The sequence below is a fragment of the Cucurbita pepo genome, chromosome 20, assembly GCF_057944985.1.
Source record: "Cucurbita pepo subsp. pepo isolate OVF chromosome 20, ASM5794498v1, whole genome shotgun sequence".
Lineage (NCBI taxonomy): Eukaryota > Viridiplantae > Streptophyta > Magnoliopsida > Cucurbitales > Cucurbitaceae > Cucurbita > Cucurbita pepo.
Window position 1 is genome coordinate 10,587,934 of NC_141817.1, and position 17,430 is coordinate 10,605,363.

Consider the following 17,430-nt stretch of genomic DNA (forward strand, 5'->3'; position numbering starts at 1 on the left):
CCATTAGCTCACCTAATTGAGGATAAGAACTCTAACTCGTCAAAATATATAGTCTCTACTCGCTTCAAACCCTTCAGGTGGGGACCACTATGATTAATAAACTTCAATGGCCATAAATCTAAAATTTTAAAAAAGAGAAAGACCAAGTCAACACATGATCGACACCTAACCATATAATTTAATTTAATTTAATTATAAATCTAGTTTTTTAAAACTTGCAAGTTTGTATCTGAACTAACTTCCAATTTTATATTTAATAAAATTTTTAATTTTTTTTTTAAAGAATTATCTGATTAAATGATATAATAAATTTTATGTCTAATAAAATAATTATAGTACTAAAATTTATTTTATTTTAAAAATATTAAATTACAATTTTTTTTAATATTTAATATATTTTTTTAATATTAAATTATTACTTATACCAACTATATGCATAATTAAGCTGGTTGTGATTTTTTAAGAATTTTCGTAAAATACATGTAAATAAAAACAAAACATGTTGGAAACACTCGTATTTGGTCTTTATAACATATAATAATTAATAATATGAATTAAATAATGGAGAGGGTTTCCATCTTATGACTTTGGGAATTATTTAAATTAAACAAAGAGGTTCATAAGAGATAACGAAGTGTAGGTAGGAACCGTCCACGTGTACGGTGGATAATCAACACCAATTGGGTCCTCAAGAGCTCTATATAAACAGGAAACTTTTGATACTCAAAAACCAGAAAAACAATGGCTTCTGGCTGCAAATGTGGTGATAATTGCTCCTGTGGAGATAGCTGCAATTGCCTCTCTGGGTCTCTCTCTCTCTCTCTATATATATATTTTTTTGTTAACCGTGCTCGACACGGTAGAACGAGCTTTATTATATGCATAGTCGTTTGTTCATATAAGTTTAAACGAGGAAATTAGAGAGAAGAACGAGAACGTGATTGTGTTCGTCGTTTCTTCTTCGCTTTGTGATTCGAATATATAATCATCCTCTTCTTTGTTTTTGATCTTTACAGGACCGTTAAAGAGACTACCTCCCTAATCAACATGTACGTAAATAGTTATGCGTTAAAATATAGATGAAAATAGTACGATAGTAATAGAAATTTTTTGTTTGGTATCGTGTGCAGGAACGACGGGTGCGACTGCTGCGACAGCAGCTGCTCGTGTGACGGGTGTGGCTGCTGCTGATGAGCGAGCTAGCTGGAGAGGAGATGGATGAAGCCCTTAAACAACAAAGCTTGTGAAATGGAATAAAGTTATGGATCAATATGCAAAGTTCATCTGTTTTTGCTTCTTTGTTTGTACTTTGTTTGAGTCTATGATGGCTGCTTGAAATCTAGTGTGAAGAATTATGTAAGTGCTTTGTTGTGGGCTGTGGGTGCCTTGTTTTATATATCAAGATTGAGTTTGAATAACTTGAACTTACAAAGTCAAACCTATATTTAGATCGTCGGTTTTTGTAGCTCAACATGGCTATGAACAATCCCGACTTCTACAAACTCACTGAATCAACAAGCCCGTTTCAAACCCCTTTTAAAAGTTTACACTCGCTAAGGCTCAATTCAATTTTTTGAATTAAGACCCGGGAAGTGAATTAAAAAATGCTCCGCTCACGTTTTCCAAAACATCTCTCACACGGGACTCAAGACTTGAACTTACGTCGACGTTGTCCACGAAGTCCAAATCTTCCCTGACAGACTTGGTCAAGACAAATTAACATCATACATTAACAACAGAAAAGAAACATCACTTTCTTAAAAGTTTAAGCAATAAATTTGTTCCGTAAAACATTAAACTAAAGCTACGATTACAGCCTCAAGAACACATGTGGCTCTGATTGATGAAGAAAGAAGATATTTCTATCACTCTCTACTCTTTTTCCTTCATGTTTTTAAGGCTGCAACTCTACGAGAGACTAGTTATTCTGCAAAAAACTGAAAAGGTTTAGACTGAACATGATTCCATCGTCTTCAATCACCATACCTTCTTCTCAAGAGACATGAAAGTGCCTGGAAACCTCGGCGCTCAAGTAAGGTAGTTTATGAACTCTGCTGCAGTCGCAACAGCCCCTCCTGTAATTGCATCGATAACAATTTTGTCCCGGTTGCTGTTGCTCGCTGCCGATACCATAGCCCCCGTCAAAGCACCTCCAATCATGGCATTTTTCTGAAACAAGCTCAAACATTTAGATCCCAACACAATCAACCTATTGGTGATATGCCCGATTAGAAACCATGTAACAGTTCAAGCTCACTACTAGCCGATATTGTCCTCTTTGAACTTTCCCAAAGAGATTCCACTCAAGATTTTTAAAAGGCGTTTGCTAGGGGAGGTTTCCACACTCTCATAGAGAATGCTTCGTTCTCTCACATTTAACCCCCTTTCAGGACCCAGCGTAGCATAATCAATGACGTCACTCGTGTTCTAGGATGTTACAATATCTACTAGCGGTGGGCTTAGACTGTTACACTACATACTTCAGGGGGAATTCTTGTTTGAAATAATACAGACAACTAAGGCCCCAGTTCTACAACCAGAAAGAAGCATTGATTCTCTTGTTGTAAAGATACAATCATTTTAATCAGAGGACTATTGTAAGTAACATTGATAATATATCTAGGATCTCGAGAAATTTTGTATCTGGGTTTGTATTTTCTTCTCCAATCTAGGATCAATACATTCTACAAGGTGAACCAACAATCCAGAACAGTAATGAGAGGCAGAAAATCAAACAGGACTTCGAAAATATTCCCAAATAAACACAGAGAACCGGAAGCAAAATCTAACAGAATTACTTGAACTTGATTTAAAGGATGAGTTTGAATTTATGGCAAAACATACCCAATCTCTTCTGCCGCGAATCCTTTCTACCCCGTACTCCATACCGACGTAAACTCCGGCCACGGTTCCTGCGTTCAAACAGAAAAAAATCCTTTACCCATCATTTCAAATGAAATATCACCATTGTTTCTGAAATTATGGCCAGATTTTCTAATCTCATAAGCTTAACTTCCAAGAACAATGAACCAAAAGCAAAATCTCATCAAATTGACTGAGGTTTACAGATGCTGAAACTCATTCACTAAGCTAAGTACTTCATTGAGGAGTAATGCGATCTATACTTACCCCAGTATGCACCTTCTTTACACATTTTCTTCAACTGCAATAGAAGCTAAGATTTATTAGCCGAATAGATCAAAAGACCATAAAGAATCTATCTGTTTCCTAATTACGCACTTTATGAACATTCTCAGAATGAAAATTTCAGCAATCAAAAGCCATAAACAACCAGACTCCACAAGTTGAGGCACGAAGCAAGAGACACTAACCGTGTTTTCAAAATTGTGACTAGAAATCGTTCCTGAAAAAACAAAACAACGCCATAAACCACTGCAGAAAGGAGGAAACCAATTTCTAGAACATGATACGCATCAACCAAAACCTTTTCTAACGACATGATACGCATCCTCGGCAGCCGCTCGGGTAGCCGCGACCTAGAAAGAAGAAACAGAACAGAACGCATTTAGATTATAGACGGAGTAAACGAAGAACAGAAAGAAAAATTCAGAAAAAACAAATTGAAACATACGGATCCGATCTTCAAGAAGCCATCAACGGTGAGGTTGAGGAAGGGGTTGCCCATGTCGATGACGACGTCGACCTTGGGCGTGGATAAGGAACCGACGAAGCCGGTGCGAGGCATGGTGTTGTTGTACAGACTGTGTGAGAGCGAGGGGATTGAATGTGGAGGATGGCGCTGAATGGATCCTTGAAGCTACAGAACAAGGAATTTGGCGCTCCAGATGGTTTGATTTTGTTGGGAGTGATTTTGTACTTGAATTTGGATTGTTCTTCTGTTCACCGTTGATTTGGCCTTTTTGTTGCGTGCCCCGAGGCGACACCTCCGACCCCGCCACTCTTGGCCGTTGGATGTTTCCTCATCCCATTACAATTTTCAGCCGTCCATATCTTTCCTTCAATTACAATTTTAGTATACCACTTCTATTTTTTTATTTATTTAAAATTACATCTACACAATAAATAAATAAATAAATAAATAAATATATATATATATATATATATAGGTCGAGATGTTCACGAGGTAGAGTGTGGACGGGGAATGCCCTTTTTCAATCCTCTACGAAATTCTCTATTTATTTTTTGGGGGATCGGGTCGAGACGTGAAATTGAGTGAGGACAATAACAAATAATATAGTTTTCGTCTCTGACCTCATTTAGCTAATTGAGAAAAATTAACTCGAGTCGAGACGAGAAATTGAGTTAGGATAAAAACAAATAATATGATTCTTGTCTTTGACCCTATTTAGCTTATGGGAAACAATCAGTTCAAGTCGAGACGAGAGATTGAGCTAGGACAAGAACAAATAATATGTTCCTCGTTTATGACCCCATTTAACTAATTGAAAAAAATCAGTTCCGATCGAGACTAGAAATTGAGCTAGGACAAGAATAAATAATATAATTCTTGTAGGGACGTCTTTTTCATCTTTAATCTTTTAAGTATTTATTTAATTCTTAAATTTTACAAAATATCTTAAAATTTTTAATTTTGTGTAAAATAAATTTTCTGTCTCAGACACAAAATTAAAAAATTGAAAATTTTATTTAAAATTTTAAAGTTTAAAACTCCACAAAATTGAAAACACATTTAAAAATTTAGAATTTTTTAATTAAAAATATAGGTAAGTGAGCAGATTCGATTATGATTAAATAAAAATTAGGTTAAAATTAAAAAAAAAAAATAGAATAAGAAATAAAAATTAAAGGAAGATTCCTTGCTTTAATGTTGGAGTGATTTCATAAATATTCCTTTCTTAACCTATGGGACTTCGTTCATATAAAAGTTGGTGGGAAAAAAAATGAAAGATAAAAAATATTTAATAAGAAATAAATAATAATTAAAAACTTAAAAAAAATAAAAATAATATTAATAGTAAATATTTAATGGAATTACTCTCTTCGATGGCACAACTACCAATTTTCAATTAATATAAGAATGGTCGAGGTGTGCAAAAAAACACGATCAACTCAACTTTAAATTATGAACTTATTTTGATTAGATTTGATTGGTTCTTGAGTTCCCTTAAAACTAAATTGAGTTGAAACGAACCAACTTGAATACTTAGTCTATAGAACAGGGGGGCGGGAATTCTTCCTCGAAGTGTTGCAGCCGTAGAAGCCAAGGACACAGACCAAGTTGGCCCAAATTGGCCTTGACTTCACAAACCTCCGTGGATCCGTTGATGTCTTTGAGGGGTTCCATCATGAAAGATGGTCTCTTCCTCTTCCGCTCCACATCAAACTAGAGACGTCTATGTTACTTGTGAGGTCGGGGCACTCTGAGGACTCGCTCTAAATGGAAAGGGATTCTTAGGAACTTCCCATCTATATATTTATATATATATATATAATTTTTTACTATATTAAAAAAATAAATAAATAATTTATATTGAAGTAACTAATTTTTTTAAAAGAATAATAAATGGAAAATTTTGAAATTGAAATCAAATTAGAATCAAATCCAAATCCATAAATTTAAGGGAGATATTTGGATAAAGTATGTTTGGTTGGTCGAGTCATTTATCAAATTTTAATTTTAAAAAAATAAATAGTGAATAAATCAAATATCAATTCATTTATTTTCAAACATTAAATTACGATTTACTACTCAATTTTAAAATACATTTTAAAAAATTACCCTCAAAATATTTTTTTAATTGTTTAGAAAAAAAAAATAGTTTGAAAAGAATTATGAAATAAAATTAAAATAAATATACGTATATAAATTATAAAATAATAATAAATTTGAGTCGGTTATGAACCAAATTAATTTTAGGTAAATCAATTCATAGAAATCATAGAAATTTTTATTCATTTGATCCGAATATCCAATCTAACCGTAGTAAATATTTTATTCAATAAAAAAATATAGCAGTAAATTCCTTTTGATATGCTCTTGGACAGATGAACTCGGTAAAACAGCACTAAAAAAAAGTCACTTCTGTAATAAGGTAAATCTGCTTCTCTCCCGAACCTTGATAAATGAGCTTCTTTTTTCTTCTAGATCATCATAAGAAACCGCCATTTTTTAGAAACACTAACTATCCCTTTTCTGCGTCTAATTTGGATGCCTCTACTTTCAACAAGTTTCTGATCGGGATCGTGGAACTCTTGCTCGAGAAGTAAGTAATTTGGTCCTTGTTTGGTCATAATTCTTCATCCAACCCTCAACTTTTAGAATGATAACTAGGGTTTAACCAATTACGAATTATTATTCTCCGATACAACACGAACCAAACAGCGACACAGAGGGCAACGACTCTTGATCCCCAACCACTGATCGATACAAATCTTATGGAAATAATGACCACAACGATCAAGAACTCCGCAAATCTCATCCTCTTCAAACCCTTCAATGCAAATGGCGCAACCGTCATCGGAATCGACTTCCTCTGTCGTCTTGATGTCTTTGTAAGCGACCTTCGTGACAATGGAGGCGGCTTCTTCCTCCGCCGTGTTTGGTCGAGGAGCTGCTGCTGCTATCGACGACTGTCGCCGCATAACCTCAGCACGAAAACGAGCGAAGAGTCGCGTTGCATGGTTTGGTTGCTCAACATCGAGGGCTCTAGTTTGATACTGCATGAGGCGGTTGTGATAGCAACGAAACATGAAGATCGGCAAGAACACAATGATAGCAATGGCGCTCAATACTATGAGACCCATCAGCTCGTGGGACATATTGAGACTCATAGATGCCGTTGGATTTAGGAATGTTGCTGAAATCGGCCGAGATGGAAGAACATGGATTGATTGATTTAATTGTTATATATATATATATATCTTATCTCGGAATTTCAAATCCTTTTAGGATTTGGAATTGGCGTATTAATTTGCACAAATAATTTTTGATAATTTATGGTTTAAGATAAGATAGGATTTTATCTACTTTGAAATTTGAAATTTGTGGCAGTACATCTCAAGCCCACTGCGAGTAGATATTGTCATTGTTGGGCTTATATTGTCCTTGTTGGAGCCCACTGCTAGTAAATATTGTCATGGGCTTAAATTGTATTTGTTAGAGCCCAGTGCTAGTAGATATTGTCATTGTTGGGCTTAAATTGTCTTTGTTGGAGCCCACTACTAGTAGATATTGTCATTGTTGGGCTTATATTGTCCTTGTTGGAGCCCACTGCTAATAAATATTGTCATTGTTGGGCTTACATTGTCCTTTTGGAGTCTGCTCCTAGTAGATATTGTCATTGTTGGGCTTAAATTGTCTTTGTTAGAGCCCAGTGCTAGTAGATATTGTCATTGTTGGGCTTATATTGTCCTTTTGGAGTCTGCTGCTAGTAGATATTGTCATTGTTGGACTTATATTGTCCTTGTTGGAGTCCACTGCTAGTAGATATTGTCATTGTTGGGCTTATATTGTCCTTGGAGCCCACCGCTAGTAGATATTGTCATTGTTGGGCTTATATTGTCCTTTTGGAGTCTGCTGCTAGTAGATATTGTCATTGTTGGACTTATATTGTCCTTGTTGGAGTCCATTCCTAGTAGATATTGTCAATTGTTGGATTTCTTGGGTTTGTTGGGCTTTCCCTCGTGTACTTATCCTCAAGGTTTTAAAACACGTCTATGTTGTGCACGTAAATGGACTTTTGAACCATCGTTGAATTTCAATTGATTTCTGGGTCACTCGAAATTTAACTCGTAAACTTCGTCTTCATGACTCATTTTCCAAAATTTTCGAACTTTTCTCTCTTTGCAAATCGGTTCCTCCAACAATCACGCGCATGTCTACGACAGCCTTTTATTTTTCGACCACACATATGAAACCTAAATAACATCAACAACCCGCACGAGATACTTGGATGGTTTGAGAGGATGAAACCGTAAGGTTATGTAGATGGTTTACCAATTTTTCTCCCGTAAAATCGACGACTCATTAAAAATCACGAGATCAAAAGTCGAATTTAATAGTTCTTAAAAGGTCTCAATTATTTTCTATAGCTCAACGTTAAATATGAAGAAAAAAATTTTAATTTGGAGAATTAATTTTTTAAAGTATTTTAGTTTTGAGCATTAACTTTGTTATTGATTTTTTCGGATTTTGTTTTTTATTTATTTTAATTATCGGTTTAATTATTATTTAATTTTGGTGGAAGGGAATTTTAATCGAATTTATTATCATAGATACACACCTAATTTTTATTTAAATTTGGTGTTTTCCTTTTCCTAATAATATATATTCAAATTAGCCTGATTTAATAAAATTAACTTTATTCCAAAAAAATAATAATAATAAAAACTTCAAATTTAACTTACCTAAAAATATTTTCACATTAAAAGTGTATAAATTTCCTTGCCCTAAGATTTCAATATACAAATTAGGTTAAATATTAAAGTAATTTGATTTGATTAGAATTATATCTTAACTTTTAAGATTCAGGTTCATATGACTCAGATAACTTAATAAATTTAGATTATCAAACCAAATTCATAAGAATTGGATCGATTTGATTCAGATCAGGGGTTATATTACTCACTCAATCTTATCTCAATTAGATCTTTCATCATTTGATTTGAGATAATAATCGGTGCATTTTTCATCGAACTATGATCAAATTAATCAGATTCCGAATAATGTTCTGAAAATTGAATCATGATAAGATAAAGATAATATGAGTGATTAAATGGGAGTAGAGAGTAAACTCATTTTCAGCACTAAAAATTTGAAAAGAATGAGTCAATAAAGTGGATCCATAAACAACTACAACACAAACAAACTAAGATTCTCTGGAACTAACAAATCAATCAGTTTTGATATTTCAAAATCATGATCCAAACTCAAACAGTTTGTTTCGATTCAAAAAAGGCTAATGATGAACAATGAACAAATTATACACAATTACGAACAAAAAAAAAACAAAAACAAAAAAATCTAAATCGCAAATAAATAAAAGAATGTTTCAAGAGCGATGAGCAAAAATGAAACGAACATGAACAGGGGAACGACAGAGAGGACAATGGCGTTCATTACGAAGCCATTGATCGATGCAAAATCGATGAAAAACGTGTTTGCATTTTGGAAGCATTCGACAAATCTCACCTTCTACGAATTCATCTAAGCAAATCGAACAATCCGCATTTTTCCCTACCATTCCTCGCTCTCCGTACTGAAACAGCCTCGTCGAAATCACCGCCGTCGCCCCTCCTCGATCCTCTCCAGAAGATCCTACCGCCGCCGTAGCCGCCGACCTTCCGCCTTCGATATCTCGGCTTCGATTCCAGTATTTATGTTCGTAATAGGTGTAAATGAAGTACATGATCGTCACCGCTAGAATCAACAGTCCGGCGAAATTTAGGAAGTCGAGATCCACAGTTGATAGAACGTCGACGGATAACTCCGGTGAAGGTGGCGGAGACATGGTTGTTATAGCCTATCGAGGAGATTGCCGCCTCTGGTTTTCACTGCCGCCTCCTCGATCCTCTCCAGAAGATCCTACCGCCGCCGTAGCCGCCGACCTTCCGCCTTCGATATCTCGGCTTCGATTCCAGTATTTATGTTCGTAATAGGTGTAAATGAAGTACATGATCGTCACCGCTAGAATCAACAGTCCGGCGAAATTTAGGAAGTCGAGATCCACAGTTGATAGAACGTCGACGGATAACTCCGGTGAAGGTGGCGGAGACATGGTTGTTATAGCCTATCGAGGAGATTGCCGCCTCTGGTTTTCACTGCCGCCGGAAAGATTCTGAGAAAATTTCCTGATCTTTTTCATTTGTTTTTAGTGATACGAATGAGATTCTTAGCATTCATCAGAGGTCTTCCTTCTATTGGGCTTCATTCATAACCAGAGCCCATCTTGTGGGCCCATTCCAAGCCCAGTATCTGTAAGGGTATTTATGTAATTATATAATTATATAATTTAAAACATATATATATATACACGTATAAATTCTTATTTAAGGGTATTTATATCATTATTTATTATACCATTTATGAAAAATCTTTAGAAAAAAAAAAAAAATATCTCATTTTAAAAAAAATAAAAACATCAATATTTTGAAAATAAATAATTTAATTTTAAAATATAATATATTTTTAAAACTAACTACAAATAAATTAAACTTTATCATAAAATATAAACTTCATCTTAAAACATTGTCATAAATTTACGTGTTTCAAAACATCTTTAAAACGACATAACGAAATATTAAATGAAATAAATAAGCATTAAAATTAAAAACATCATATTCTAACATAAGTTTAAGTACATGCATGTGTATGACTGTTGGATAATGAAAATCCTACATTGACTAATTTATGGAATGATCGATCATGCGTTTATAATCAAAGAATGCTCTCTCGATTGGCATGAGGCCTTTTGGGAAGCCCAAAGCAAAGCTATGAGAGCTTATACTCAAAGTGGACAATATTATACCATTGTGGAGAGTCGTGTTCGTCTAACAATGGTAAGTATCATCATACAAGATCCATTTTTAACACTAAGTACAACTTCCTTATGCAAGTAATCGAAATACATGTCCTACCGCGAAATAATTGTAACTCCATGGAAAGGATGATTCGCCAATATTTGAAAGAGGTTGACCTCCTTGCGTCTCTCATAGGACAAAATGGAGGACGGGTGCCAATAGTTCATTTACTGGTGCCAACAGTTCATCACGAAAGAAAGGACTCACAGAGCCGAGATCACCCTTCCTGGTAAGACCAGGAATCAATTAATTATTTTTTTTCAAATTTATAAAGAAAAAACGTTTGAAAATTCAAGATTTTGGAAGGTTCTGAGACCGCCGTACGACTTTCAACGCCGATGGGAATCATATTCCAATTCTATTATGCCTAAACTTTTCTTAATGTATAAACACATTTATTCCAAATGAAACTTTCCGAATTCCCTTTTTTTCGCATAAAAACATTGAAAATCAATCAAATCTTCATCTTCCCCGTCTTCCCCATCTCCTCCGCCGCTGCCGGAATGTTTCAACTAACGATGAGGATAACAATCGCAAGCGGCTTCATGTTGGTGGCGGTGGTTTGTGCTCTAATGATTGCGTTTATGTTCATTTTTCATTATTTTTACCTTCAACCCCGCCGACAGATCCAAACCAGAGTCCACGACTCAGAATCAAACTATAACTCGCGAGGAGCACGGCGGCAGACAGAAGAAGATTCCCCGGCCGCCGCAGTGACGATCGGAGCTGCGCGATATGCATGGAGTGATTGAGAATTCCGGCCATTTTTCCGACTGTGCCGCCGCCGTGAAAATTAAGCGTAGAGGGAATATTTTTCATTGTTATTCAACTCCTCCAAGCTTTACATTAATTGAGTTTTGTATGTAAATTATAAAAAATAAAAAAAACACCAAATCTCACTTTTGTTTCAAATTAATAAAACACCGCCACACCAACCACCGCAATACATGCGAGCGCCACCGCCCCGATCATTCTACTGGTTATCGCCGCCGATTTTTCCGTTAACTTTTCTTCATCGAACGGGTAGCTGCAGGTCTCATAACCTGTAAATTCCATTGAAATGTTAACCGGAATTTAAAGGGAAGAAGAAGAAGAAGAAAATCTTACTGGGGTCGGCGGCGGCGAGGAGGGCGGTGTTGTTAAAGTCGCAGTTGAAATCATGGCGGCCGGCGGACTGAAAGTAAGCGTTCATGGCATACGAAGCATGTGACCGGACCGTATTCGGATTGTAGCAGGACCCGCCGGCTTCTATGGGCCCACACTCCACTCCGCTGCTACACACGTAGTCAATATTCTTCTGCAACGCTTCATCTGACACGTCCGTTTTCGGCACGCACCACTTCCTCCCCACATCCGACGGTTCTGGTGCCTGTGCGTTCGGAGACGTGGGCCCCATTGACTGTTACATTAAAATCAACGGTTAAGATCGTCTGGAATTCATTAAAAAATAAACAAAAATAGAAACGAAAGAAAAGAAAAGCAAATTGACTATATTGCCATGATAAAAAGAATAAAATGGAGGGTAGTTCCGTCCAAACAGAAAAAGAACACGTGGCTTTGCGTTATTGGACAGCTGGCTTGCTACGACTCCTACGCGTCCATTTTTTATTGGTTAGCAAAACAACAAGCTTACAGGTAGAGCAATAAACCAATTAGGAATTAACACGTGTACTACGCGTGTGCTTGATGTACATTTACTAGAGTGCCCCCGCCGTATTCGGACCTCAGTCCGGTAAAGGCTGTATGGGTATTTTCTGCAAGGAGAAGCGGTTTACCGGTTGGTTCAGGAGGATGCCGACGTCGTAGACCGGAGTTAGATCGGGTTTGAATAGGCCGTAGTTCCTCTCAGAAGCCGACGGTTTGAGATTCTCGTTGAAAAGAGCGAAGACGTAAGTTTCGAAGGTTCTGTTCGGCATCAATGGCGTTCCGATACCGGAGTTGACAAGCTTAACGAGATTCCGGTTGTACGAAATGGCGTTCTCCATGCTCACGCCGGGTTGATTTGGGTCGCCGGCGGAGGGCCAACCAGTCTCCGCCACCACGATGTCCACGTCGCCGTAACCGAGCTTCTTCATCGCCGAGTAAACCGCATCCAGCTGCGCGTCGAACATGTTCGTGTAGTGCATTCCAGTGACGTTGTCGAAAACCCCGGCGTTGGGCGTGAACAGCGCGAAGTTCAGCGTCGCCGGTCTGAAACTAAAAAAGGGGTACGGATTCACCATGAACGGCGTCTTGGTCCGACGGTGAAACTCGAGGATCGGAGCAAATATGACACGGTCGTACCCCCGCCGGAACCGCCCGTTACTCGGCGGCTCCGACGCCGACAAAATGCCCAAGGAATGAGGGGTTGAAACCTTAATATCAGAGATATTCGCGAGCCTCAGAGCGGAATGTAAAGCCTTCATCGCCGGGAGCATATGCGCTATGAGATTCTTGTCGGAAGTGGCGAGAATCTCATTCCCGACGGCGATGTAGTTGATCCGAGTGTTGGGGTAAAACGGAAGAACGTTAATGGCGACCCAAGACTGAGCGGCGGGGAGTTTGGCGAGGGTTGGAATGTCACCGTTAACGACGGAAATAGTAAGGGCAATGCCGGTGCCGGCGAAGGCACGAAGGATATCGGGATTGGCGTCAAAGATCTTGACGCGATCGATGGAGGTTTGGGATTTGAGGAAGGCAGCGACCTGGGACGGCGGAGGGAGGTTGTCGGCAACCGTGCCATAGTTGACGCCGATGGAGTAGGCGGCGGAGTTAAGTCGGAAGAAGAGAGAGAAGAGGCTGAGAAGGAGAGGGAAAAATGGAGAGGAAGCCATGGGAGAGTGAAAAGTGGAACAGAGAAGTTACAGAGGGGCGGTTTTTGAATCAAGGAAGAAGAGACGTGGCCCCCACGCATCGAGGGATTCGTTTGGGCCCTTCATCGGCCCATTGATGAATAAAAATGGGCTTTGAAGCCCAATTAATAATTATGAATTTTTGTAACGTTGAAGTTGGGCCAGGCCCATAATAAATGGAGAGAAGTAAAAGAAAAGTGGCGGTTTTTGAATCGTTTTAAGAGAACGAGAAAGGATGACGAGAGGTGGGCCCCACGCGTCTAGGGATTCTCTTGGGCCCACTAAGGGCCCATTTATGACTAAATATTTGGGCTGTTATCAAATGAATAAAGTAAACGGGCTTTAGGCCCAATGAGGAATTTTGAATTTTTGTAACGTTGAAGTTGGGCCAGGCCCATAATAAAAGTGGGAGCCGCAATAAATAATCCCCCCGTCTTCTAACGTTCACTTTCCCTGTTTGCTTCTTCGTCTTCGTCTTGCAAAGCCCCGACCCACATGTCTGCTTTCGGAACTTCGATATCGGACCCCGACTGGCCCCGCCGAGATCCGACCCGATTCAACTTGCCTTTCTCCAACCACCTTCCGCCGGACCCTCTCCTCGACGCCGGCTCCTTCATCGACTCCTCCGCCGCCCGATGTGGAACCCTTCCTTCTTCCCCTAACCACTCCCGAGATCTTGACCTGAATCATCGCAAGAAGGCGGAGACCTCTTCCACTCTCCGATCTCCATTTCGCGATGACTCTCTCAACGCTGGAAATGGAGATTCTCCCGCAACTAAGAAGCTCTCGGGCTCCAGAGGGACTGACGCGTCTCCGAAATCCGCTTCGTCCGAGAAGCCTAATTGGTTGCCGCCGGGCTGGATTATGGAAGATAGAGTTCGCACCTCTGGTGCTACAGCTGGAACAGTCGATAAGGTGAATTGATTCCTTCTCTTTTGACTAGTATCATTTCGATGTTGAATTTTGAGTTCCTTTTCTTGACTGGCGTTCTTGAGTTTTGGAAGATCGTGTTCAAAGTGGAGATGAGTCAGTTTTGGTAATTGTTCGACCATGCAAGCAATATTCTGTTCCATGGCTCTGGTTACTGAACTTCTCTATGCAATTTAATGTCCGATGATAGAACAGGGCTTTACCGTCGCTGGAATTTTTTTTCTTCTACTCTAGCCGTTGGACTCTTGGTTTAGAATTTCTACCGGTCAGGAATGATTTTACGGATGAAAACATGAACCAATTAGAGAAATTATCATTGTTTACTGAAAATGATCTTTTGTTTTTGCTTCGAGGAGTTGGTTGTAGTAGCATTCCCTAGTCGATTGTTCTCTCATCAGTTATGGGAAAGAAGAACTGTATCATGTAGTAAAGGGTTTAGTAATTACTTCTGGAATGTGATCATCCGAAAAATGGATCACGACCTAAATTCTCTGTCGTATTGATGGGGATTGCAGTTTTAGTTACCTGATTGGGAATTTTGAAGTTCCGTAGGAACAAGTAAACTACAAGAATTCATTTCCTTCCTCTCTAAATTTGTTTAGGGAATTCATTTTTCATTTATTTGGTATAGTATTTAAGTATGTCCATGATTTCGAGTGAGTTCATCTGACAATCCGAGTGATTCCGTCGTGCAGTTACGATATCGAACTTTCTTAGTCCTTTTCTCTGGATGGTGAACAAGCCTCGACGAACTTTGATATAGACTTAGGTGCTTCTTTGGATTTTGGAACTCTAGCTACTTACCATTTATATGAAATCAATTAGCATAACAGAGCTTGGTTGATTAGGATGGAGACTATCATTGGAAAAAGAATAACAAAAACCTCCACTGTTATGTTAGCCTGTTCATAAATGATGAGGTTCAAATTGTAGGATAGTATTTGGAACTGCCCAAGCCCACCGCTAGCAAATACTGTCTCTTTAGCCCGTTACGTATCATTGTCAGCCTCACGATTTAAAACGCGTCTACTAGGTAGAGGTTTCCATACCCTTATAAGAAATGTTTTGTTCCCTTCTCTAACCAATGTGGGATCTCACAATCCACCCCGTTAGGGCCCAACGTCTTGCTGGAACACCGCTCGGTGTTTGCTTTGATACCATTTGTAACAACCCAAGCTCCTGCTAGCAAATATTGTCCGCTTTGGCCCGTTACTTATCACCTTTATAAGGAATGTTTCGTTTCCTTCTCCAACCAATATGGGATCTCACCTCTGTATGCATGAGGGTGTACAGAGGTGAATAGCTCTTGACTCCATACTTGGACTGTTGCTTGGTGCTTGATATATGATGCTTCACTAAGAATCATGTTTGAGATGGATTATACCTTAACTTTGTATTCATATATAGCTCTGTTTAAAAGCACATTGACATTGTCAATAGACAAAACAAATGCAAGCAATTAAGTACGGTCTCAAGTACCATTTAGCATTTAATGATTGACTACGAGTTCGAGTGTCGTTTGAATTGAGTGTTCTTTTTTTTTTTTTCATGTCATGTTGAATTCGTTGGGAGCATGCTTGGGCCCATTTATTTCTTGAGATTCCCCTTTCTTATTATCCTGCTTTACATATTTATTAAACAAACAAACAGTAGAGAATGTCAAAGGAATCTAATCCATCCTCATGTTTCTTGCAGTACTACTTTGACCCAGTTTCAGGTCGTCGATTCCGGTCTAAGATTGAGGTTCTTTACTTTCTGGAAACAGGAACATTAAGGAAACGTAAGAAATCGTTAGATGGTAATGGGACGGTGAGTCGAAAGCTAACATTCCTTCTTTTGCACCCAATGGGATATTCAGACCTTCTCATACGTTTTATCGCTTCGATTTACAATTGCAGTCTGCTGACGGCCCCGAAGAACCCAAGAACAAAAAATCTTCCAACAATGCTAAATCTGCTCCTTTAAACTTTGATTTCTTCAATGTGCCTGAAAAGGTTGAGTGGGTTCTCACAGACCCTTCTCAGGAGGCTTGGACGCCGTTCATCAACAACGAGAAAGTACCCCAATCTACTAAACGCGAATGGGTAGCAGCATTTAAACTCCTCAGCCGATCAAAAGCTTGAGGTTTGAAGGCAATTTCATCCCTTTTGGACACTGTTTGGGATACCCATTCAGGTCAGAACCGTCCTCCCTCCCTCTAATGGCTTCCTATCTCCAATTCTTTTGGTCTTTTTTTTGGATGGAGCAGGTGAGGTTGAGGGGGAAGTGTTGTGAAAACCAGATTTGGTTAGAAAAAAAACATGAATCTATCGAACTGACTATGTCTTGGACTGTGAAGAAGTGATCAATTTGTGTAGACGAGGGGCGGCTGAGTTCATTATGAATCAAATGTATTTGAACGAGGGGCTATTTCATTTTGGTTCTTATGGTATTGCTCTTCATTTTGATATAGATCTGGATTTGTTTTATGATTCAATGTTCATAATTTTGTGGTGATAATTTTGATGTTGTTCGTAAGTTAATTCCCTTCTTTTTTTAAATAAAGTTAGGAAAGATTCATTTTGCTTACTGTTCTTGTAAATCTTAACCTTAGATTTTCAATTTCACCCAATTAACTCCTAAACTCTTGATTAAGGGTGTAATTAATACTCTTAATTAAGGTAACATTCCTTTTAAGAGTTGAGTTAATTTGCCGCAAGGGGTTTGATCATTTATTAGTTGGTACTGTGGCCAATCTTTGTAACGGCGTGCTAACTGGACCTAGAGTGCTTGAAAACTTATCACTCTCTCGTAAGACGTTGAGACCGTGTCATATTACACGAAACTTTCGCTTATTCTATAATGTTGTCACCTAGCAGCCCACCTAGAAGAGCCACTCACTCTTAGCCCACCTAAAAGAGCGTATGAAAACTTATTACTCATTCGTAAGAGCGTTGAGGCTATGACATGTTGCACAAAGCTCTTGCTTTCTTTATAGTGTTATCACACAACAGCCCACCTAGAAGCGCCGCTCGTTCTTAACCCACCTAAAAGAATGCATGAAAACTTATCACTACCTCGTAAAGGTGTTGAGGCCATGACATGTTACATGACGCTGTCGTTTATTCTATAATGTTTTCACACAGCAACCTACCTAGAAAAGTCACTC

At 38.3% G+C, this 17,430-nt stretch overlaps 5 protein-coding genes and 1 long non-coding RNA gene across 6 annotated transcripts; 2 read left to right on the top strand and 4 right to left on the bottom strand.

The window, feature by feature from the left end:
* The first annotated feature begins 680 nt into the window (after positions 1–680).
* LOC111782945 (uncharacterized) lies at positions 681–1,418 on the top strand. The gene is made up of 3 exons (XR_002813240.2): positions 681–806; positions 1,017–1,049; positions 1,131–1,418. It is a non-coding gene; the product is annotated as an uncharacterized LOC111782945 (long non-coding RNA).
* A 288-nt stretch (positions 1,419–1,706) lies between these two features.
* OEP16-1 (outer plastid envelope protein 16-1) lies at positions 1,707–3,840 on the bottom strand. Its single transcript, XM_023663798.2, has 6 exons — positions 3,593–3,840; positions 3,446–3,497; positions 3,333–3,364; positions 3,130–3,163; positions 2,845–2,912; positions 1,707–2,169 (listed from the first exon to the last, which is right to left on the bottom strand). Exons 1-6 carry the CDS (start codon positions 3,704–3,706, stop codon positions 2,029–2,031), a joined length of 441 nt encoding a protein of 146 aa, XP_023519566.1. The 5' UTR covers positions 3,707–3,840; the 3' UTR covers positions 1,707–2,028.
* A 2,445-nt stretch (positions 3,841–6,285) lies between these two features.
* Positions 6,286–6,774, bottom strand: LOC111783987 (RING-H2 finger protein ATL64-like). Its single transcript, XM_023664806.2, has one exon. It carries the CDS (start codon positions 6,772–6,774, stop codon positions 6,286–6,288), a length of 489 nt encoding a protein of 162 aa, XP_023520574.2.
* Positions 6,775–8,889: 2,115 nt separating this feature from the next.
* Positions 8,890–9,719, bottom strand: LOC111783985 (E3 ubiquitin-protein ligase ATL6-like). The gene is made up of 2 exons (XM_087120505.1): positions 9,531–9,719; positions 8,890–9,464 (listed from the first exon to the last, which is right to left on the bottom strand). Exons 1-2 carry the CDS (start codon positions 9,717–9,719, stop codon positions 8,994–8,996), a joined length of 660 nt encoding a protein of 219 aa, XP_086976631.1. The 3' UTR covers positions 8,890–8,993.
* A 1,483-nt stretch (positions 9,720–11,202) lies between these two features.
* Positions 11,203–13,637, bottom strand: LOC111782944 (glucan endo-1,3-beta-glucosidase-like). Its single transcript, XM_087120386.1, has 3 exons — positions 12,297–13,637; positions 11,629–11,920; positions 11,203–11,564 (listed from the first exon to the last, which is right to left on the bottom strand). The coding sequence occupies exons 1-3, from the start codon at positions 13,332–13,334 to the stop codon at positions 11,434–11,436; spliced, it is 1,461 nt and encodes a 486-aa protein (XP_086976512.1). The 5' UTR covers positions 13,335–13,637; the 3' UTR covers positions 11,203–11,433.
* A 146-nt stretch (positions 13,638–13,783) lies between these two features.
* LOC111782941 (methyl-CpG-binding domain-containing protein 5) lies at positions 13,784–16,750 on the top strand. The gene is made up of 3 exons (XM_023663797.2): positions 13,784–14,267; positions 15,978–16,091; positions 16,181–16,750. The coding sequence occupies exons 1-3, from the start codon at positions 13,848–13,850 to the stop codon at positions 16,403–16,405; spliced, it is 759 nt and encodes a 252-aa protein (XP_023519565.1). The 5' UTR covers positions 13,784–13,847; the 3' UTR covers positions 16,406–16,750.
* Positions 16,751–17,430: the final 680 nt, after the last annotated feature.